We start from the raw sequence: 23,922 nt of genomic DNA, 5'->3' as shown, positions 1-23,922 counted from the left end.
CAGCTACTTGGCAGGCTGAGGCAAGAGAATCGCTTAAGCCCAGGAGTTGGAGGTTGCTGTGAGCTGTGTGATGCCACGGCACTCTACCGAGGGCCATAAAGTAAGACTCTGTGTCTCTACAAAAAAAAAAAAAAAAAGTGTTTGGGGAAAACATGAAGATTGATTCTGTCAATCTCTTAAATAGCATTCAGATGAGTTTGTGGTAAAAATGAGTAATCTCAAATTTTTAGCATTCATGCCATTTGACCCAGCAGTACCACTTTCGGGAATCTAATCTATTAAAAATACAATCTGAAATGTAGCTAATTATATGCAAGATATTCATCAAACCTTATTTGTAATAAGAAATCATCAGAAACACTTCAATACCAAAGAGTAAGTAGTTTTGAAAATGACAATAATATAGTGTAACAGTATGCATACTTCATCCTCAGTTTTCACTCGTTAAAACAAAACGATAGAGGGCGGCGCCTGTGGCTCAGTCGGTAGGGCGCCGGCCCCATATACCGAGGGTGGCGGGTTCAAACCCAGTCCCGGCCAAACTGCAACCAAAAAATAGCCGGGCGTTGTGGCGGGCGCCTGTGGTCCCAGCTGCTCAGGAGGCTGAGGCAGGAGAATCGCTTAAGCCCAGGAGTTGGAGGTTGCTGTGAGCTGTGTGAGGCCACGGCACTCTACCGAGGGCCATAAAGTGAGACTCTGTCTCTACAAAAAAAAAAAAAAAAAAATGATACAGTATTCTCAAAACTACAAAAAAATTCTGCAAAGAAACAGTCCTTGCGTATAGGTGATGGGATTGATGAATTTTTTTTCCTATTTATAATTTTCTATTCTTTCCACATTTTCCATAACGAATATACCCTATTCTATCAGAGAAAATTCTGGCAAGAAATAAGGTCCAATAGAACAATATTTTTTTTTTTTTTTTTGAGATAGAGTCTCATTATGCAGCTCCTGTAGAGTGCCGTTATGTCACAGCTCACGGCAACCTCAAACTCTTGGGGTGAAGCAATTCTCTTGCCTCAGCCTCCCAAGTAGCTGGGACTACAGGCACCCGCCACAACGCCCAGCTATTTTTTTTGTTACAATTGTCATTGTTGTTTTAGCTGGGCTAGGCCAGGCCAGGTTTGAACCCACCAGCCTCGGTGTATGTGGCAGGTGGCCTACCCAACTGAGCTACAGGCACCGCCCAAATTGACCAATGTTAATCAGAAGATTTGGACTTTTCATCCTGTCTTTAAGTATGTAAGCATCTGTTCAAAAGAATTAAGAGAATTAGAGGAGAAAACAGTATTTCTTTCTAAGGCCTCATTTGATTTTTCTGAAACCTGGATACCTTTTCTCCCAAATATTATGCTATCCACCAGCATAACCCCTTCTCTTTACTTCTCTAAATCAGGGTTTCCTCATCTTGTCACCACCGATTGTTATTTTCAGCCAGGCAATTCTTTATTGGGGAGTAGCACACCTGGCTTCTACTTCGTAAACGTCAGTCACACATTTAGCTAACTAAAAAGTGACAAGTGAAATTTTTCTAGATATTGCTAAATCTCCCCCAGGGGGTAAAAGCTCTTTAGCTGAGAACCACTGCTCAAAATACAACAAACAAATTAATTATTAAACAAAAGAAATTTCATTAATTTCTTTTGATCTCTATCAATATATAAATTCTACCAGGTTCAATCTTCTCCAAAACATTCTATACCTTCACTGCATACAAGAAAAACTTAAATTTTCTATAACTTTATTTCCAGAACAGAAAATAGAAACAAATATTTTTCTCTGAAATTATAAACATAAATATAAGTTTAAATTTTATATAATGTATTAAAATTTAAATTAGAAAACACACTAACAAAAGCAGCCAAAACAAATAACCAACGATCAACTATCCGATATAAAGCACACTTACACAAATTGGCTGGCAAGTTAGTAAGGCAGAAGAAATTTAATATTTATTTATAAAGTATCTAGACTGGTACTTGGCATATTTAATCTCATTAATCTCTACTTCCAACAGTATAGCAAGCTAGATAGTCTGAAAAGGTACCTCTGCTAAAACATGATAATTCAAAAATTACCATAAAAAAAACCTCCACCATAATTGTTAACATATTGCTGAGCCTTAAATCTCTAAGGATATCCCCTTCAAAGGAAAAAAAGACAAAAAAATTTAAAATTGAGCTGAAACCAGAAGCATGTTGCATGCTATACACAAAACGCAGTATTGCTCAGAAGGTAAATGCCAACAATAGCTGAGCTGGGGTGACAGAGCTCAACCTCAGATACCTCTGTTAAACCTAACACATTGGACAGGGCATAAAGTAGCTTCAGGCTGCTAGGCTCTATGGATCCCAACAGGAACACACACAAATCCTTATTAGTGGAACGTATCTTCAATTTTGGCTATCAGGATTTGTAAATACTAAGTTCAGTAAAATATGAACCTACAATAAAAACCATCACTAAAAACAAAACAAACCACTGAGCTTGAGTCTGTAGAAATGACAGATTTATATACCATCTCTCCCCAAGACTTTAACTACTGGAATTACCAGTTACAAATGTAAAATAAACATAGTATATAGGAAACATTAAAATAAATGAAAGATGGAATAAAATGAACATGGAACATGTAAGTATCAGAATGAGGTAAATCAAAGAATCACAGTTTAAGAAATGAAAAATTATAAATGTGGAAATTAAAAATCAAGCAAATCAGTTTAAGAGTAGATTGGACACATCTGAAGATAGAATTAATAAACGGGGAGGCAGAAAAGAGAAATAACTTAGAGGGCAGCACAGACACAAAATGAGATAGAAAAGACAAGGGCAAAAAAAAGGATAAAATTGGAAAGTCTAACAAAACATCTGATGAATTCTTTCAGGAAAGAGAACTGAAAGAATGAAGCAGTGGGAACATCTGAAGGGATAATGGGAAAGGTTTTTCAGATCAAATAAAAGACATGCATCTACAGACAAAAGAAGCATGGCTTATCAAAATCGAGACAAATAAAATCCACACTTAGAAGCATTTTGGCGAAACTTTCAAAGAAAGATCTTAAAAGCGATCAGAAAGGACAGAGGAAACAAAATTTGACTAATAACAGACTTCTCAATGGAAATGAAAAGATAATATAACATTACCTTCAATGGTAAGAAAAAATAACTGCTGTGAACCCAGCAAAGCTATCTTTAAAGAACAAGATCAAAATAATATTTTCAGATTAAAAAAAAACTTTACGTCAGGAGATCTTCACTATTCAAACTTAAACTGTATGTACTTTAAGAGGAAAAAAGACCTAAGAAGCTCTTGAGACACAAAGGGGGTGAGAAAAGAAACTGATAAACACACTGGCAAATCCAAACAAACATCACCTGATTACAATAACGTCCAATTTGTAAGGAGAAAATGGGAGGAATTTAATGTTTGCCAACCATAACACTTAAATGACGATACTTGTTATTTCTTTTTCTTTTTTGTGGCAAAACATTCGAGCATTTATTTAAAAAGCTGCCTTTTTTCAAAACATGTATTCTCCAAAAGGAAATTTCAGATGAATGTCTTCCCTAGTTAGCAAAGGTCAGGGATGAGCAGGATGACATGTGCAAATCGTTTGAGGAATACTCAGCTGCTACAGACCAATTAACTGGAAAATGCAATGAAAGTTTTGCTGACTTTTTTTTTACACATATATGTGTTTATTAGGTTTCCATTTTTTGCTTTCACAAAACTAAAGAGGCTTAAAATTTAATAACAATAACAATGTTTAAGATAAGGACTAGAAACAAAAGCCTTGTGAAGAATGAACGAACATAAATACATTCAGAAAAGAAATCAGAATTGCTGCATCAAAATATTAAGCAATAATAATGCAAAGAAAGTAACATTCACATTGTCAAATAAGAATATGTCTATTAGAGAATGCTTTGACTCTGAGATTCAGTATGGAGTCATCAGTTAACTTATTATTTTTAAGTCTCAAAAAACAGACAACTAATATTTATAAATAAAAGTGAAAAATAATTTCAAAAAACAGATCATGCCAAATCTTATAGACAACAGAAAAAGAAGAAATACTTCAGAATCATTCTACTTTATCTGGGTACACCTGATATTTTAAAATTAGAGAGAATATATTATTATAAAGGGGAAATTACAAACATATTTCACTTATAAATGAGGATGCAATATCCCAAACAACATATTAACAGGTTGAATTAAAAATTAATGTTTAATAGCCGGGCGTTGTGGCGGGCGCCTGTAGTCCCAGCTACTCGGGAGGCTGAGGCAAGAGAATCGCTTAAGCCCAGGAGTTGGAGGTTGCTGTGAGCTGTGTGAGGCCACGGCACTCTACCGAGGGCCATAAAGTGAGACTCTGTCTCTACAAAAAAAAAAAAAAAAAATTAATGTTTAAGTAACGTACTTCGGTCAAAATTAAATCCAATTTATGTGAGGATTAGTCACTATTTTCTTTTCTTGTCTTTTTTTTTAAAGACTTTGTAGTCTTTGATACTTGTTATTTTTAAAGATTTTGTAGTATTAGGTTAGAATACTAATTAGAATGTTGAGTATAAACAGTACAATTTCAATGGTGACCATAAAAGAATACAGAATTTATGCTGGAGGGGGCGGGTTCAAACCCATCCCTGGCCAAAAACTGCAAAAAAAAAAAATACAAAATTTATAGCTTTCAAACCAGTGTAAAGGGAAAAAATCAAGACAAAACAAAACAAAAAACTGTCAAGTTCTTTGGCCAGCAGAGTGGCTCACGCCTATAATCCTAGCACTCTGGGAGACCAAGGCGGGTGGACTGCCTGAGCTCAGGAGTTCCAGACCAGCCTGAGCAAAAAAGCAAGACCCTGTCTATAAAAAAAAAAAAAAAAAAAGCCAGGTGTTATGACTGGCACCCACAGTCCCAGCTACTCAGGAGGCTAAGGCAAGAGGATTACTGGAGCCCAAGACTTTGAAGTTGCTATGAGCTATGACACCACAGCACTCAACCCCAAGGCAACTGTCTCAAAAAATAAAAAATTGTCCATTTTCAAACAAAATTATATATATATACTTCATTTGTAGCTAGAATGCCACTCCTGGGTATTTATCCAAGGGAAATGAAAACTGACATTCACCCCAAAACTTGTACATAAACATTTACAGCTTCTCTATTCATAGGCATCAAATACTAGAAACAATCCAATTGTTCCTCAAATGGTGAACGAATAATAAGGAGTAGAATATTATTCAGCAATAAGAAGGAACAATCTAAAAAAATAAAAATAAAAAAAAGGAAGGAACAATCTATTGAAATATACAACTAACTTGGGTTAATCTTAAAGATACTATGTTGAGCAAAAGAAGGCAATTTGGAAGGTTGGCTCAGTGCCTGTAGCACAGTGCTTACGGCGCCAGCCACATACACAGAGGCTGGCGGGTTTGAACCCGGCCTGGGCCAGCTAAACAACAATGACAACTGCAACAAAAAAATAGCTGGGCATTGTGGTGGGAACCTGTAGTCCCAGATCCTTGGGAGGCTGAGGCAAGAGAATCGTTTAAGCCCAAGAGTTTGAGGTTGCTGTGAGCTGTAATGCCACAGCACTCTCTACACAGGGCAACATAGTGAGATTCTGTCTCAAAAAAAAAAAAAAAAAATTGGAAACGTTATGATTCCATTTACAAAACATTCTCAGAAAACAAACAAAACCCACGGTTGAAGAATGTACCTGTAGTTGCCAGGCGATGGGGAAGAACAAGGTTAACTAAGAGAGATTTTGGGGTTGATGAGACAGTTCCGTGTTCTGACTGTAGTGATGAAATAAATCTATACATATTTTAAGATTCATAGAACTGAATACCAAAAAAGTTAATTTTAATGTATGCTAACTTAAGAAATAAAAACTATAGGCTCGGCGCCTGTGGCTCAAGCGACTAAGGCGCCAGCCACATACGCCTGACCTGGAGAGTTCAAATCCAGCCCAGGCCCGCCAAACAACAATGAAAGCTGCAACCAAAAGCTAGCCTGGCGTTATGACAGGTGCCTGTAGTCCCAGCTACTTGGGAGGTGAAGGCAGAATTGCTTGAGCCCAGGAGTTGGAGGTTGCTGTGAGCTGTGATGCCAGAGCACTCTACCCAGGGCAACAGCTTGAGGCTCTGCCTCAAAAAAAAAAAAAAGAAGAAGAAGAAATAAAAACTATAGTCCTGATTTCATATTACCATTATAGACACAATTTTTATAATAATTAATTTTTTTCTCATTAGCAGACTTCTCAACATACCAAATCTGATCATTTTATAAATAAATAAAGTCTTCATGAATCAAAACTAAAATATTTATTTTTAAGGTGTATTCCTGGAAGCTGGTGCCTTTTCCCCCTTTTGCAGAGACTAGTCTAACTACCATGTGAATTCAGTGTTTACAAAACACATTAATGATATTAGTCATAATTACTGCATGAAAGTGTTGGGCAAGTAAGCCACATCACTTTAACAGGGCCAATACCGAAGCACCACCCATTCCAGATCCCAAAATACACACTTTGAGTCTCCAGGATGTTTAAAAAAAAAAAAAATGACGGGTGGCGCCTGTGGCTCAAGGAGTAGGGGGCTGGCCCCATATACCGGGGGTGGCAGGTTCAAGCCCAGTTCCAGCCACAACTGGAAAAAAAAAAAAGACTCATTTAATAACTGCACTATTGATATTTTAAAAGCATGTTTGCCAGTTAACTGGTTTCAAGAAGTTCAAAGTAACCTACTGGTGCAGCCCAATATGTTTTTGCAGTATAATTAAGTCATAAGCAGATCCCTGGGAGTTTTAGTTTTAATGCCCACCACCCAGGTATGACTGTAACCAGATGGTATGACTCATTCCGTATGTCCACCAGTATGCTGCTCTTAACTACGCCTCTAAAAGTTTGTAAATAGCCATTTGCTCAATTTCAATAACAATCTGTACTGGAAGATTAAGTAGCAAAGTTTAGTTCAGTTTTATTAATTGGTTTTCTCCTGCTGGGGGAGAAGCTAGTTAAAATATTTTAATAGTCTATGTGGAAATTTATGTAGTTGCTAATAATATTGGCAGAAGTAATAAAGTTAATTTGACATTTAGATCTATCCCAAACTATTTGCTAAAAATACTACCTATAATGTTTCATACTATAAAAATTATACATTTAAAATATAGAACAGATGAAGATGCCTTTCATAAGTTATCAACAGTCTACAAACTGTTGGCACCAAGACACTGTATGTACTAGGTAATCTAAAATATTAGTCTATTCGAGCTCAACATTAGAAAACTAAATACATGTCTATGTTATAACACATATAAACATGATGTAAGTCACAACTGTCACTTTGGGTTTTCTGGAAAGCCACAGATACTATCCCAATAATGTCCTTGTAACATATTAAGCATCTAAAAAATAATATTCAAGTTACGACTGAAACCTAATTAAAGCATCCCAGTTAAAAGCGGTGGACATGGGCCAGGCATGGTGGCTCATGCCTGTAATCCTAGCATTTGGGAGGCCGGGGCAGGTAGATTGCCTGAGCTCAGGAATTAGAGACCAGTCTGAGTAAGAGGGAGACCCTGCCTCTAAAAACAGCCGGGCTGGCTCGGCGCCTGTGGCTCAAGCGGCTAAGGTGCCAGCCACATACACCTGACCCGGCGGATTCAAATCCAGCCCGAGCCTGCCAAACAACAATGATGGCTGCAACCAAAAAATGGCTGGTGTTGTGCCGGGTGCTTGTAGTCCCAGCTACTTGGGAGGTGGAGGCAGGAGAATTGCTTGAGCCAGGAGTTGGAGGTTGCCATGGCACTCTACCCAGGGTGACAGCTTGAGGGTCTGTCTCAAAAAAAAAAAAAAAAAAACAAACAAACATAGCCGGGCATTGTGGTGGGCACCTGTAGTCCCAGCTAATTGGGAGGTGGAGGCAGGAGAATCACTTGAGCCCAGGAGTTAAGAGATTGCTATAAGCTGTGATGCCACAGCATTCTACCCAGGGCGACAGCTTGAGGCTCTGTCTAAATAAATAAATAAATAAACCAACAAACAAACAGCCGCTTTGTGGAGGGCACCAATATAGTCCCAACTACTTGGGAGGCTAAACCAAGAGGATTACTTTGCCCAACAGTTTGAGGTTGCTTTTAGCTATGATGCCACAGCACTCTACCAATGGTGACAAAGTGAGGCTCTGTCTCCAAAAAAAAAAAAAAGTGGTGGACAGGGGCGGCGCCTGTGACTCAGTCGGTAAGGCGCCGGCCCCATATACCGAGGGTGGCGGGTTCAAACCCGACCCCGGCCAAACTGCAACAAAAAAATAGCCGGGCGTTGTGGCGGGCGCCTGTAGTCCCAGCTACTCGGGAGGCTGAGGCAAGAGAATCGCTTAAGCCCAGGAGTTGGAGGTTGCTGTGAGCTGTGTGATGCCATGGCACTGTACCGAGGGCCATAAAGTGAAACTCTGTCTCTACAAAAAAAAAAAGAAAAAAAGTGGTGGACAAAATCTACAAATGTCTTCACTACAACCCCAAGATCCCAATGAAATGAAACCAAAAGAATAAAAAGGCGTTAACCTACTAAGAACAGAAGGACAGAGAACAAGACAGGCTCCCCAAAACACACTACAGTTCTCCAATAACAAAACTGGAAGATAAAGGCTCGGCACCTGTAGCACAGTGGTTACAGCACCAGCCACATACATTGAAGTTGGCGGGTTCAAACCCAGCCCAGGCCAGCTACACAACAATGACAACTGCAACAAAAAACAACCGGGCGCTGTGGTGGGTGCCTGTAGTCCCAGCTACTTGGGAGGCTAAGGCAAGAGAATCGCTTAAGCCCAAGAGTTTGAGGTTGGTGTGAGCTGTGATGCTACAGCACTCTACAGAAGGCCACATAGTGGCATTCTGTCTCAGGAAAAAAAAAAAAGAATTGGAAGATAAAGAGTATTTCAGGGGTAACTAACTTCCAGGAGAAAGCCAAAACAGAAACTACTGTATGTAGAGGTGGGAGAAGCCAACTGCAAGCTGATTCCCACCACAAGACCTGTGATTCATTGATGAAACTGGATGCACATAGGGGTTTATAAGCTCAAAAATCATTAGACTCTGAGATGTCTGAAGAAAAGTTCAATCCGTAAAGGTTATAGCAAAGACCCTCCACGCTCAGATACAATTGAGGATTATTGATAGGTACCATGTTAAAAACTAGGGGGATTATTTGGAACACTATACACCATGAATGACAGATTGTGTGTCGCCAGTTGCCTCCCTCAATCTGGCTCCCTAAACAGTGGCAGCCAGGTCTTTTTATTCCCAAAAATGAAGACTAGAGAAAGTATCTCCGAACTAAAAAAGGCATGAGTTTCCAAACAGTCCAGAGGGCCTCTAAAACACAGAACAAAAGACCTACATAGATCAGGATACTTCAGTATGAGGTTCTAACAGCAGGAATAAAAAAGGATCATGTATACTCCTTAAGAGGGAAGGAAAAAAATGTGTCACAAAGAATCAGTACTAGAAATAGCATTAGTCTTCTCAACAGCAACACTGAAGGTTTCAAGAAAACTAAGCAATGTCTTAAAAGTTCCAAGGATAAAGTATTTTCACCTTTGTGAATGTAGACAAACTATTAATTTTTAAAATGAGGGCAGAGAAAGATATTTTAAGCTATGTAGCTCTCAAAAATACTTCCCATTCATTGACCTGTAGTCAGGGGGCTTAATGAAAATGTGAAGGTTCTAAAGATAAGTCCAACACAGGTTAGAGGTAAAGAGAATTCCCAGAATCAAGGCAGAAGAAAAGTCTTGCGACTGTAGCTGCATGGCAAGCCTAGAAAGCTGCACTCCCAGAGCAGAGGATTACGAAAGTAACCAGAAATGATTTATCCAAAACAAGAAAAAGTACCTGATCCACATGATCATATCAAAAGCAGCTTCATACACCTTGGTCAGAGATCACCTACCTGAGAATGTATTAATGATACATACATAGAAAACAAAGCAAATAAAGAAAACAAGATGGACAATTATCAACTTGAGGAGCAAGACTATATAGTTAGTGAATTAAGAGAACTAAATCCTTATCTTCCTCCTTCTAAAGCAGTCAGTAGAAAAAAGCCAAAACTGAAACATCAAAAAGATAGCAACATTATAAATATGTCAATTAGAATCATTGAAGTAAACAGAAGGAGGGAACAGCAAAAAGGTTTCAAAGTCATTTTCTACAGTAACCAGAAAATTAGGGAAGAGCATGGATGCCTGTTTGTCATAAGCTTTTGCCTTTTTAAATTATGTGCATGTATTCTTTTCCTAGAAGTTAATATTTAATTTAAAATGAATTAAAATCAAACAGAAAAAACCTGAAAATAAACTGTTCTTGCGCTTCAAAAATAAACTTAACTGACAAATGTTTACAAACGTCCCGGTAGCTTCCACACACTGGTGTGTCTCCCCCTAGTATCATACAGAACCTCTCCCAGTGACAAGCCTTAAATTACCCAAAGACAGAGATCACAGCTACAGTTCCTCCACTCCCTAGTTTTCTTCTAAGCTAATACAATTTCTGGCTCCAGCAAATATTTCTCTCATACAGTGTTTCTAATATCCCTACCATCTCCATTACATTCCTTGGAGCAAACTTCAAGAACAATTTATTTCTTAAAATAAGTAACCAGAATAAAGGGTAATTATGACCCCTCTCCCTCTAAAAAATATACAATGGTATCGATCAAAAAAACTGACAACTTAGAAGTCATTCAACAAAATATTATTTAACTTAAAAAAAAAAACTGTCATTCCTTATTTTCAAACAATTCAAGTAAGTTTCCTATCTCCACCGTAAAGCCAGTTAATGAATTTCATTCTAATCATGTTCAGTCAGGTCTCCTTAGGGCACTAGCTCTCTAGTGTGAGGCTGTAAAGGCTGTTATAGGAATCTATGATCCAAGTACCCAAGTTACAAATGATTTACCATCTTTATACACATTAAAGGAATTCAGTTGTATTTCCCAAAACAATCATTACTTTTAACTATTTGAATTAGAAAATGTAATACTGAATGGGGAAATAGTGTGAGGGGTAATGACACCTAGTGCTCAAAGGAGACATAGGAGTTTCTCACTAATGTGAGCATGACACAACATGTATAGAAAAGATGGGAAATATCAGATTAGGAGATTTTTGGTCTAAAAATATGCTAATAGAACAGATACAGAGATATCTAAAAAGCAACAGTTTTTAAGTTGAGATCCAGAGGTCAGCAAGTTCCTTAAAGCAATATTTTAATTGTTTCGTTTATAATCCTAATATTAAAAATTTTAATATAGGGCAGCACCCATAGTTCAGTGGGTAGGGCGCCAGCCACATACACTGAGGGTGGCTGGTTTGAACTCTGCCCGGGCCAGCTAAAACAACAATGGCAACTGCAACAAAAATATAGCCAGCCAAAAACTGCAAGAACAACAACAAAAAGTAGCCGGGCATTGTGGGGAGCACAGGCAGTCCCAGTTACTTGGGAGGCTGAGGCAAGAGAATCACTTAAGCCCAAGAGTTTGAGGTTGCTGTGAGCTATGAAGCCACAGCATTCTACTGGGGGCAACATAATGAGACCGTCTCGCAAAAAAAATTTTTTAATATAAATTTTATCTAGATAAATTGTACTTTATCCTACTTTAAATCTAAAAGCCAAAGTGTTTACAGTCATATAATGCCAAAGCTCATAGATTAATGAAGAACAGAGATAAATGTAACTTGTAAGCATGCCTTTATACTAAAGTCAAATGATGTCACCACACCCTGAGTGCTAAAGAAAGAGTCCCTCTGATCCAATCTGCTAGATGAATCCACCACTCTCCTTCCCTCTGAAAAACAACCAACGCCTGTTGCACAGTGAACATTCATGCCTCAAAGGCTACTCTCTTCTGCTCCTTACAGCTGAGGTTTATACCTATCAAAGGTTGCTCAGTAAAGTATTTGGTAATGTAATTGGCAGGGTGCTTGGTAAGTATGTAGTTTGAATGTTATGTAAAACAATGACATGTGAATGAGAAGAATTGTTTCCACATAAATTTAATGATGTATTTTAAAGACTGGACTAAATTGAGTCACTAGGAAAAGCTGTTATTTGACCATGGATAAGAACTGCAAAGACTGAAAGAAATCATAAAAAGTGTAACAACTCAGCATTCAAACTGCTTTATAAGTGCACAGTGTGAATCTGGATCATACGAGAGACTAAGAATCTAATCAGTGGACCCATCTTCAAAGAAAAGTATTGTGGGGCATTGGGTATCACACTTTGCCATGTATAATGCGCTCCCACATTTTTGGCCCAAACTTTTAGGAAAAGGCCCCTCCAGAGAGTGACCAGCTCTCAGCCTGGAGAGACACATCTGGGGAGAGCTAACACTGCCCTGGTAAATGTGCAGATCACACCACCCTCCAGCAGCCATTCACTTTGTGAAAGCTGACCCTTCCCTCTCTCCTACGAGCCTTTCCCTCCCTGCCACATCCAGGGCCACTGCCAAGATGACCACAAGCATGGCTGACAGGGAAGAAGCTTTTGAGATCACCTGGGTCACAGGCAGCCAGGTAGGTCCCTGGGGCATGCATAAGGCTCCTGGACCCCTCTTAACACATTGCTAGACCTCCACCCTCACCTCACTCACTACTATGGCCACCTCACCATCCCCAGCACTGCTCCCTCTCCTGATCACAGTGCTCTGCAGAGGGCTCTGGCCTGCTCCCACCAAACCCCAGACCTTGCCAGACTGGAATCCCACCTACACCATAGGCCCATGCAGGAGGGCACAGCAGTCCCAGGGAACCCAGTGGGCCCTCCCACTCCCAAGCCATACTACCCATGTATACTTCACATTCTTATTTTTCTCTCAAAAAGGTAGGCAAAAATGTGCACATTATATGCAGCAAAATATAGCAAAAGCACTGGCAAATTAAGTTATATGTCAAAATTAATATAATATACACATATACATGTTATATATATATATATATATTTTTTTTTTTTTTGTAGAGACAGAGTCTCACTGTACCGCCCTCGGTAGAGTGCCGTGGCCTCACACAGCTCACAGCAACCTCCAACTCCTGGGCTTAAGTGATTCTCTTGCCTCAGCCTCCTGAGTAGCTGGGACTACAGGCACCTGCCACAACGCCCAGCTATTTTTTGATTGCAGTTTGGCCGGGCCAGGTTTGAACCCGCCACCCTCGATATATGGGGCCGGCGCCTTACCGACTGAGCCACAGGTGCCGCCCACATGTTATATATTTTTAATAATTCCTTGCTTTAACTTTTGATAAATCTATCCACCATCAATCATGACCACATAGAATAAGTTTTAATTACAGAAAATAGCAAGAGAATTAACTTATAACACATGGTAGCATGGATATGCAAAATTTAAAAGAATTATTGTTGGAAAAGTCAGTACCATACACATAACTTTCTGAGTAAAATTCAAAGGTAAGAACACACATTTTGATTTTAAGAAAGCATGATACAGACATAAAACAAACATATGATACTTCCACAATCTGTCTCGCAATTTAAAACACAATGAAGTGGCAGCACTTGTGGCTCAGTGACCAGGGCACAGGCCCCATAAATCGAGGGTGGCGGTTCAAAACCGGCCCCGGCCAAACTGCAACAACAAAAAAAAAAAAAAAAAAAAGCCAGGCGTTGTAGCGGGCGCCCCAACTACTTGGGAGGCTGAGGCAAGAGAATTGCTTAAGCCCAAGAGCTGGAGGTTGCTGTGAGTTGGGATGCCACAGCACTCTATGGAGGGTGACAAGTGAGACTGTCTCAAATTTAAAAAAAAAAAAAAAAAATGAAGTAAAACCTACCATTTAGGTTAGAATTATAGAATTCACAATTCTATATTCAAATACAGAATTCACAATTTACAGTAATCCATGGTAACTATGCATGCTTTATTGAAAGAACCAACATTTAGTTCTGGATCCCAACCTCAAGCAAATTACATAACAAAAAATCATTAAGAGTGTATGCTGGGCGGCGCCTGTGGCTGAAGGAGTAGGGCGCCGGTCCCATATGCCGGAGGTGGCAGGTTCAAACCTAGCCCCGGCCGAAAAAAAAAAAAAAAGAGTGTATGCTAATTATACAATTTAAAGTTGTGAGTAGACAACAGTTATCTTCCTTATACGACTATTAACTAGAATAATGCCTGACACACAGCTAGCACTCAACAGTTACACACAAAAAAATGTTGTCCTGCACAGTGGTTCACACCTATAATCCCAACACTTTGGGAAACCTAGACAGAAGGATCACTTGAGGCCAGGAACTGGAGACCAGCCTGGGCAAACATAATGGGACCCCAACTCTACAAAAAAATAAAAAACGGTAAGGAAAAAGAGAAGGGAAGGGAGAATGGAATGGGGAATGTAAGGGGGAAGGGAAAATTAGGTGAAATTAGCCAGGCATGGTGGCATCCACCTATAGTCCCACCTACTCAGGAGGCTGAGGCAAAAAAAGGGTCACTCAAGCCCAGAAGTTTTAAGGCTACAGTGAGCTGTAATGGTGCCAATTGCACTTTATCCTAATCAACAGAGAGAGACCTGGTCTCAAAAAAAAAAAAAAAAAAAGTTGTCACTTATACTAAATTGAAATTTAAAAAAAATTTTTTTTTTTTGCAGTTTTTGGCCAGGGCTGGGTTTGAACCCACCACCTCTGGCATATGAGGCGGGCACCCTACTCCTTTGAGCTATAGGTGCTGCCCTCATTTTCAAAATATTCCAGTGAATATAGCCACAGTAGAGTATCAAAAAAATGATTTATATAAAAATATAAATCATTGCCCACTGTGACCTCATGAGGTTTCAATTATTATAACCACAGCTCCAAATAGGCATCTGATTGAAATTCATCCTACTGCTAATAATTGTATAAAAACAAAGACCTCTTTTTAACTGTTCAACTTTAATTTTAAAAAAGTCCAAAATCTTAGACAGCGCCCGTAGCTCAATGGGTAGGGTGCCGGCCACATACACCCAGGCTGGCGGGTCTGAACCCAGCCTGGGCCAGCTAAACAACAATGACAATTGCAACAAAATATAGCCAGGCATTGTGGCAGGCGCCTATAATCCCAGCTACTTGGGAGGCTGAGGCAAGAGAATCACATAAGCTCAAGAGTTTAAGGTTGCTGTGAGCTCTGATACCACAGTACTCTACCAAGGGCAACATAGACAGACTCTATCTCAAAAAAAAAAAAAAATCAAAAATCTTGCAATTAAGATATGTCATGAGTTAAAATGCAACAAACTTAAAAGAGAGTGAAATTCCAAGTTTAAATGCACTGTCCAGTTTCTCAAATGTTTTTGATTTTATCTAAATCTCACTAAAAAAGTGTAGGAATTATTTCTTAAGGCTAGAACAATCTTTGATAATATTATTTACTGATTATATTAATGTTTACAGTCTCCACAGAACAAATAATTTAGTCTAAAACTAGTCTTTAAATCATCTAAAAGTCCTTTAACGTGAAGACAATTTGGGGGTGTTCACTGCATTTTAAATGTTTGGGGTAGCCATTCAAGTATTTCTATAAACAGAACCAGAAATATCTGTCCCAATCTCTTATGACATTTTCATTCTGCTTTATTAACAAATCGTTTAATCGTATCAACTCTGAAGTCTATTGTAAAGTTTCACAATTTAAAATCAGTTATATGCTCTGAATGATCATCATTCAAACATACAGGAGGATCATCTGAAAGACAAATATGAAAGATTAACTCCAGAGTCTAACAACATTAAGATGCTGGTTCAATTTATTTCAACAAAGCTATTACTAAATGAACAAGAAAAGGTTATGAGACTATCCTCAAGTTTAGATTCATGCTAGTAGATATCACATATTGCACATCTATTTTCTAGGGAAATCTAGGAATGATAGCTAGCATGCCTCATTTTGTATTTGTACCTCCATGCCTTAGCCCCATCCTTGAATGTACGTGTTCAATCAATAGATATAGTGTAAGTATCATTTAATCCTCTTAACAACACTGAGGTACACACTGTCTGCTTATCATGAATAAAGGAACTGAAGCTAACAAGAGGGATCCAGGTCAACCTGAACATACTGGCCTAGCCTAATGCCTGCCTTGTTCTAAGTCACAAAGCTAGTGGGAGTATCAAAAAATGCCTTCAAAATTCATATTCTTTAAATTACACCATGTCTTCTAAATAGCAAATACATAATTATTATTACGCTCAATAGTTATTCTTCCTAAATTATTTTCCCGTATTGCTGCTTTTCAAGGAAAAAGGTCTTGAGGAGCTACTGTCCCTTCAACATTGTACAGTAGACATTTGACAGTTGTCATTTACCATCCATTCCCTCCTTCCCAAGAATCCTGGATTTCTGATTTGGGAACTCCAGTTGAGGATCTTTGTTCCAATAGAGTCAGGCACATGTGTCCAATCAGGGCACTAAGTGGCCACATGACCTAGGCAACCCAATTCAAGTGAACTGCAGAACTCTGAAAGTGTTGGACCAACAATATAACTGGGGCCAACCATGTTTGAACAGGGAAATCAAAATCACTGGATAAAGTCTTAATGTGAGCTCATCAAAGAATTCCTTCATATTTTCAAACCAGTTTGATTCAGGTTTTCAGTTACAACCCAAAATCCAAACGATAAGATTATTATTAGGATGTTTCTCATTGCAATGTCTTTTACACACAGCATCGCTCCTTTACTCATGGAATGGCTTTTCACGCTCGTTAATAATGCTTCTCATCTATTGGGCATCTATTATATACCAGACATTGTGTGAAATGTTTAACATACATTATCTCTCAATATTAAAAACAAATCTACATCCACAATCTGCCAGGGAAATCTTATCCTCACCATTTCATCTATCAGAGAACTGAAGCTCAAAGATACTGAGTGACATTCTCAATACCACATAACTAATACTTGGGGCCAGAATTCAAAACCATCAGTATCTCATCAGTACTTGGCCTTTCAACTACATTAAGCTGCCCGGTACATGGACTTGTACTTAAAAGTCTTTGCTCAGGCATCAACTCCTCAAAGAAGTTTCCTGTATCTATTTTATAGAAAGGAAATATTGCCATGTATTTCAACTATGTTTCTACATTGAGAATACTAGTTCCAAAGGATAGTAAGATCCAGGTAACTCCATTGTCTCCCACAGTGTATGACAGAGGCCAAGTGAGAAATAAATATTTGTGAAATAATGACTAAATAGAGAAATGAAGTCCTTTTTATTACAGGCTAAATACTAGTAAGATAAGCAATTGTCATTATATTGAGATTATCTTTTTAGATTCAAAGTTTCAGAAATGTGAAATCTAGGAGGAAATGTGAAAATACTGTATTCCTAGGCATTATGTATTTGTTTCTGTACTTACAAAGTGTTAAACAAAAATGTAAGAAATCCAGAACAAATATGTATGTATATTTTCCAAACCAAATACAATGAAATGCATCAAAGAACCATGTGTTTAGTAAAGCAGGACATACCTCTTTTTTTTAAACATGCTAGTCAAGTGAAGGACAACTTGTTAAGCAGGTAATAAAAGTCAAATTGGTCTACTAGCATAATTTTAGAACCAAAGTTGTCCAATGTTAAATCCTTAACTTTCTAGATTTACTTCTTATTTATAAATGAGAAGCATGAATCAGACTATATCCTAGATACAACTTAGCTCTGTGATTCTGCTATAATTCAAGAATATCACTGAACAGTAACTTCTCTGAGTGTTTCTCTGACTACACAACCTAAAAGTTACCTTAGGAACTTTCCTATCACGCTATTTTAATATTCTGCATGGTACTTACCTCAACATTTTTCTTATTTATTTGCTCATATTTTACCATCTCCCCGCTAAAATGTAAGTGCCAAGAGGACAAAAAAGTTGCAATATTTCATAAGCACATCCCAGGATTCATACAAAACCTAGTAGGCACCCAATAAATGTTCGCAGAAGATCTAGTAATACTCAGGGAAACCTAATAATGCCTATTTGTCCAACTTAAAAAAATAAATAGTAGTACATACTGGGCTTGTCCTGCATTTCAACTTTTAAGAAATCAGTTTTCCCATACAGGATTAATGTATGTACCCTGTCTCCAGCATTAATCTTACAGTCAAAGATTTTAGGAATTTTTAGCAGCCACTACTTTGTCAGTAACTTTCTTTGAATCCAAGATAATTAACGGAAAAGCATCCTATCAGTTCCAAAATCATCTGCAAACTTTCCAAATGAAATTTCACAGCAACAAAAATTTTTATCACAATAAAATGTAATGAAGCAAATAACAACAAACGCAAACCACTCCAATGCTGTCTTCCCATCTCTCCCTCTTTCTGCGTACAGCCAGGGCACTGGGGATAGATAATAAATCTCACAGAGACCGCCACGGTATTTAGAAACCCCACAGCTCCTAGTCGATACGTGAATTCCATTAAAACTTTCCCCAAACTCCTAGACTCCTCTCAGACCGTAAAGATAAACCCTACAACCTCAAATTGGCTTCTTTACCTCCCTCTCCCTCAATTCGCTTGAACTTTTCCCTTGGGATTCACATCTCTGCCCTCAAGACGTTTTAATCTCGCTCTTTCTAAATACCTTTCTCCCATTTACCGAAGGACTCTCCACCCGAGGGAAAAAGCTCGGAGTCCGCGTCCCTCCTCGCTCTCACTCCAGCTTCTCCCCCACCCCCAGCGCCCGGCAGGTGCCCGGCTCGGAACCGCCGCGCCCCGGCAGCTCAGAGGCGGTGCGCACAAAAAACCGGGACTCCCCTCCGCAGCCTCCTTGCGTCTTTCCCCCACAGCCCAGCCCAGCCCGGCCGGCGCCCTGGACAGCGGAGGACCAAGGGAGGTGACAGCCTGCAAGAGAGGACCCCCGGATGTTCGCCCCGGCCGCCCCCTCTCTGACCCCAACCCCGCCCACGTCCCACCCAGGAAGGATGCTTTCAGGCTAAACCCTTGCCAGGCAAAACCGAAAACGCATCCTCAGCCCGACCGCCCCAGCGAAGCGCATCCCGCCCGCCACCTTCCCCCGCCCGGGCCCAGGAGCCGGCGCCCAACTGCCGTCCCCGGCCGGAGCGGCCGCCCCCGACGGCCTCCCGCGCAGCCCAGCGTCTCTCCGGCTCGGCAGAGCCCCTGTCCCGCCTCCCACTCCCCCACCTCCTTGGGAAGGGCCCATCCCGGCGGCCCCGCACTCACAGGCTGCCGGAGCAGGAGGTACAGACGAAGGAGCCGACCGTCATGTTCACATAGGTGGGGCCGCGCTGGTCGCAGTCAAAGCACTTTCGGTTGTGCGGGAGGCCGGTCATGTCCCGCAGCATCTTCAGGTGCTTCTCCTCCTGCTTCCGCTTCGCGCTGGCCGCCATGGCCGCGACGCCGAGGGAGGAGGCCGGCAGGGCCAGGAGCCGGGCGGCGCTGCGCCGGGGGCCCGCGGTCCCACGGGCCGCCCTGGCCGCGGCCGCCGCCCTCCGTCTGCGCGCGCCGCCCGCGCCGGACCCGGCCGCCGCGGCTCGGCTCGACTGGGCTTGACGCGGCGCGGGCGCTGCACAGCGCGGGCTGACGGACCACACGAACCTGCCGGACAGGGACAACCGCCGCAGCCGCCACCTTCCCGACTTCTCCGGAGGGGAAAAGACAAGGAAGGCGCACGGCAAGAGGAGGCCCGCCCCGGACGGCCGGTAGCCAAGTGTTGGCTCCCGCCCTCTGCTGGTCAGGAGGAGTCACTGCGGCCACGCGAGGCCGGGGCCGCGTCTGGGAGTGGAGACACAACGGTGATAACAATAATAAGAGACAGTATTTTTTGAGCGCATTTACACGCAGAGCGTTTCATAGGGGTTACCTGTCTCCCTGCTTAACATTCTCCGACGCCTTCCCACTGCTTTGGGAATAGTTTGAAATTACTAAGTGTGGCCTAAAAAGCGCCCCTAGGGTCTCTAGTGCCTGCCCCTCCTGTGTCCCTCATTCATTCACGCAGCCTCAGTAGATCCGTGTTCGTTCCCCGAGCACAGCAAGCTCCTTTCTGACTCCTGCAAGAACCTTGCTTCTGCTCTGCTCCCTAACTCGGGGCTTCTGCCACTCACCACTTTGGGCCAGTTAATTTGGGGTGGGGGTGGGGTGCTGTCCTGTGCCCTGTAGGGCGCAGGGCACCACCATTTCTAGCTTCTCCCACTAGATGCGGGAACGACTCCCCTTGCCAGCAGTGGCCACCTAAAATCCGCCGACATGGCCACACGTGGAGGGAGGCTTAGGGAGTGAAATCACCTGCTTGAGAACCACTGCCGCATGTGCGAGGCCAGACTTCCCATTAGTCACATGGGGTTCGGCTGTCACCTCCCTTGGACCATCCGGAATCAACCTCCCTAATATCGCAGCTCCTTCCTCAAAGTTGCCCTCCAGCAAACTGCTGTGTTGCATTTTCTTCAAAGCGCTAGCTGTTTGAAACCCCGCATCTTATTTAGCGTTCACTGTGTGTTGTCTGCCTACGCTGTCCCTTTAGGCTCCAAACAGCCGCGCCCGTGTTCTCTTCACTGCTCGCCCCTTACCCCTCCGAGAGCTGCCGAGGAGGCGCCCTGTGCTTGTGGAATGGTGCGTGGGATATCTAATCTTCGCAACAACCCTGTGAGATACGCCTTATTGTCACTTTCGTTTTACAAATCAGGAAAATAAAGCTTTAGAGGATTAGATAAATTTACCCAAACACACACGTGGAGAGTCTGGGATTCCAACCCAGACAGTCAGGCTGTAGGACCTAACTCTTTTAATCACTGCAACAGTCAACTGCAGGTAGTTAAGTTAGAAATCATACCTGCCCCTCATTTCCCAAAGAGGGAACCCCAGAGAGATGAAGTTCCCAGAATCACTCAGCTAGTGAATAGGGAAGTGGAATCCAAGTTTCCTAATTGCCAAGGCCAACCCTCCATATTTCCCATGAAAGTGACTGGATGAATTGACCAATTGAAACTTCATAGTAATATGCTACTATTCATTACAATTAGTGTTTTAATATTAAAAGAAAGGACCAGGTAGAGTGGCAAACAGATTTTTTTTAACGTTTTCTGTGATGGAAAAACAATTATGGAAGCTGAGCCAATTAATCAGCTCAAAACTAATATGCTTTATCAATACCCTTTCCCAGACCTCCAGACCCCCTCCTATTATTTCGAAGCAAATTCTAAACATTATACCATTCATCTGCAAATAGTTCAGTTTGTTTGACTAAAAAATAAGAAAACTTTCTCTTTTTTAAAATTAACCATGATACCATTAGCACGTCTAAAAAATTAACAATTCCTAAAAATCATCAAATATTCCACCCTTGTTCGAGTTGCCATTATGTCATCAATGTTTTTTTAAAGATTTTTAGTCTTTTTTTTTTTTTTTTTTTTGCGGTTTTTGGCCAGGGCTGGGTTTGAACTCACCACCTCCGGCATATGGGGCCAGTGCCCTACTTCTTGAGCCACAGGCACGGCCCTAGTCTTTTTGAATCCACACCTTGTGTTTGGTTAGTATGTCTTCAAAAGTTTCTTTTATCAGGCGGCACCCTTCGCTCAGTGGGTAGGGCGCTAGCCACATACACCGGAGGCTGGCGCTTGTGGGTTCAAACCTGGCCCCGGCCAGCTAACCAACAATGACAACTATGACAGCAACAAAATAGCCTGGCCTGTGGCGGGCACCTGTGGTCCCAGCTACTGGGAGGCTGAGAATCGCTTGAGCCAAAGAGTTTGAGGTTGCTGTGACCCCAAGGTGACAGCTTGAGACTCTGTCTCAAAAAAAAAAAGTTCTTTTATCCTTGGGGTTTTCCCCTCTTTCTCCTTTTTTTTCCTTTTTTCTCTGCCCTTCATTTGTTTTAAGAATTGGGCCCTTGGCTCAGTGCTTGTAGCTCAGTGGTTAGGGCATCAGCCACATGCAGCAGGGCTGGTGGGTTTGAGCCCCCTGGGCCTGCTAAACAGCAACAACTACAACAAAAAAATAGCCGATGCCTTGTGGTGGGTGCCAGCTACTTGGGAGGCTGAGGCATTAGAATTGCTTGAGCCCAAGAATTTCAGGTTGCTGTGAGCTGTGACACCTCAGCCCTCTATCCAGGGCGACAGCTTGAGACTGTCTCAAAAAAAAAAGAATTGGGTCCTTTTTCCTATAGACTCAGTTTCTCATAGTTTGTATGATTTCATATGTTCCTCTGTCCTCTCTACTTCCTAAGCATTTTTAGCTGGATCTCATTCACTCACATCCAGTTCAGTGGCGGGGCTGTGGGGGAGGTGGGGATGCAAAAACTTGACTTCATCGTGTTCTTCCATCCGGAAGCACCTCGTTGGGACCGAGGGTATCTGAAGCCATCCATTCACTAAGGATCACAAAACAGTGACACTCTCGTTCTCATTCTTCCTTCATTTATCAGCGAAAACATTTCTATCCCGAAAAAAACTTCCTCTCATCTACTGTTTGGTACAGTTTATGTCAGATAGGCAGGAGAAACATTTATTTGTTTTTCATTTATTCACAAATCTTCAAAATAATATACTGGTTTCACTTCCAGTGGATGTTACTGTACATGCAACAGGTTTAAACATATTTCTATATTTCATATTCTTGATGCTCACATTGGCCAGCGGGAGCCTCTTAAAGTTGGTTCTTGAATATTTTAACTAGACCCTTGACTGAAGGTCAGCTGGAGTTCTATTCTGGCAGAATCCTTGGCCCTTTCAAGAGATAAAAGTATTGGAATGTTGTATCCTAGACTAATCCAAACAGAAAGCTTACTTCTCAACCCCACTCTAGCTCAATATAAGACACCCAGCAGACTCTTGTTTATTACCAACAAATACCCACGGCCAGTGGCTTGTTTGCAAAGCTCACCTGTCATTTGTCTCTGATTGCTCATCTCTCCGCGGTCTGCCCGACAGCACCTTCTACAAACAGTTAAATGAGTGGTTGTTTTATGATTGTGTTTTTGTTGTTTTGAAGGGACAGGAGTAGGTACAATATTTCCAAACTATGGATCTATAGGAAGTTCACGTTGAAGCCCAAGATGTTTTCCTCAAGGAAAGCTGAAAAAGTCCATATGACCTGCTGAAGGTTGGTTCTTTCATATCATATATAGTATCAAAGTAGGTTTCTACTTTTTAAAATCCCAAGGATAGTTTGCTGTATGTCAAGCAAGACTATTTGTTTACTTCAATTTCCTAAACCCTCATCACAACAACACAAAAGGGGGTATTATTATCCCCATTTTATATATGAGGAAATCGAGGCTCTGAAAAGCTACCTTGCCCAAGGCCACTCCAGAAGCGAAGCAGGAAGCCAGGGTTAAAACCCACATCGGGCTGCAAGGTGCCAGCATCTGCTTCCAGTGACTCAATACTGGTCCTGCTTATTGGATTTGCAAAGCACAAATTAGTTTTATAGATGTTAAGCACTGTAGCCAGAGTAATCGTCTCAAAAGGTAAATGTGGTTGGGCGGCTCCTATGGCTCAAAGAAGTAGGGCACCGGCCCCACATACTGGAGGTGGTGGGTTCGAACCCAGCCCCAGCCAAAAACTGCAAAAAAAGAAGAAAAATGTAAATGTGGTTCAGATACTCCCAGTCCCATCTGCTACCTAAGCCTTTCAGGGGCTTCCCACTGCACTCAGGATGAATGGACACCTAGGAGGCTTGGCAGCCCTGCACGGCAGCCTCCATCCTGCTGCTGGGGGCGGCCTCTCCCCTCCAGGCCCAGCCCCACTGTGCCTAGTGCCTCAGGCAGCACCCCATTTCTTTACCACTCTGCTCCAGCCCTGCTTCCTCTCATTGTTTTACATTCTCCCTCCCACCACAGGGCCTTTACACATACTGTTTGTGTTTCCAAAACATGTTTTTCCATTGCCTCTTTCCCATCTCCCCACTGTCTGTTTC

General features: G+C 41.3%; 1 protein-coding gene across 9 annotated transcripts in view; it reads right to left on the bottom strand.

Annotated features, from left to right (window-relative positions):
* The window catches only part of AGFG1 (ArfGAP with FG repeats 1), a 75,649-nt gene extending 55,964 nt beyond the window's left edge, over positions 1-19,685 (bottom strand). For 5 of the 9 annotated variants that reach the window (XM_053597322.1, XM_053597324.1, XM_053597325.1 and 2 more), the window contains exon 1: positions 19,234-19,683. In XM_053597322.1, the coding sequence (XP_053453297.1) occupies positions 19,234-19,400 (167 nt within the window). In that variant the 5' untranslated portion in view covers positions 19,401-19,683. Of the gene's footprint in view, positions 1-19,233 lie in introns of all 9 variants that reach the window. The other 4 variants (XM_053597320.1, XM_053597323.1, XM_053597327.1 and 1 more) reach the window with 2 other exon arrangements.
* Positions 19,686-23,922: the final 4,237 nt, after the last annotated feature.

The sequence above is a fragment of the Nycticebus coucang genome, chromosome 7 (genome assembly GCF_027406575.1).
Source record: "Nycticebus coucang isolate mNycCou1 chromosome 7, mNycCou1.pri, whole genome shotgun sequence".
Taxonomy (NCBI): domain Eukaryota; kingdom Metazoa; phylum Chordata; class Mammalia; order Primates; family Lorisidae; genus Nycticebus; species Nycticebus coucang.
Note: the sequence above shows the minus strand (reverse complement) of the source record. Positions and strands in the feature narration are given on the sequence as shown.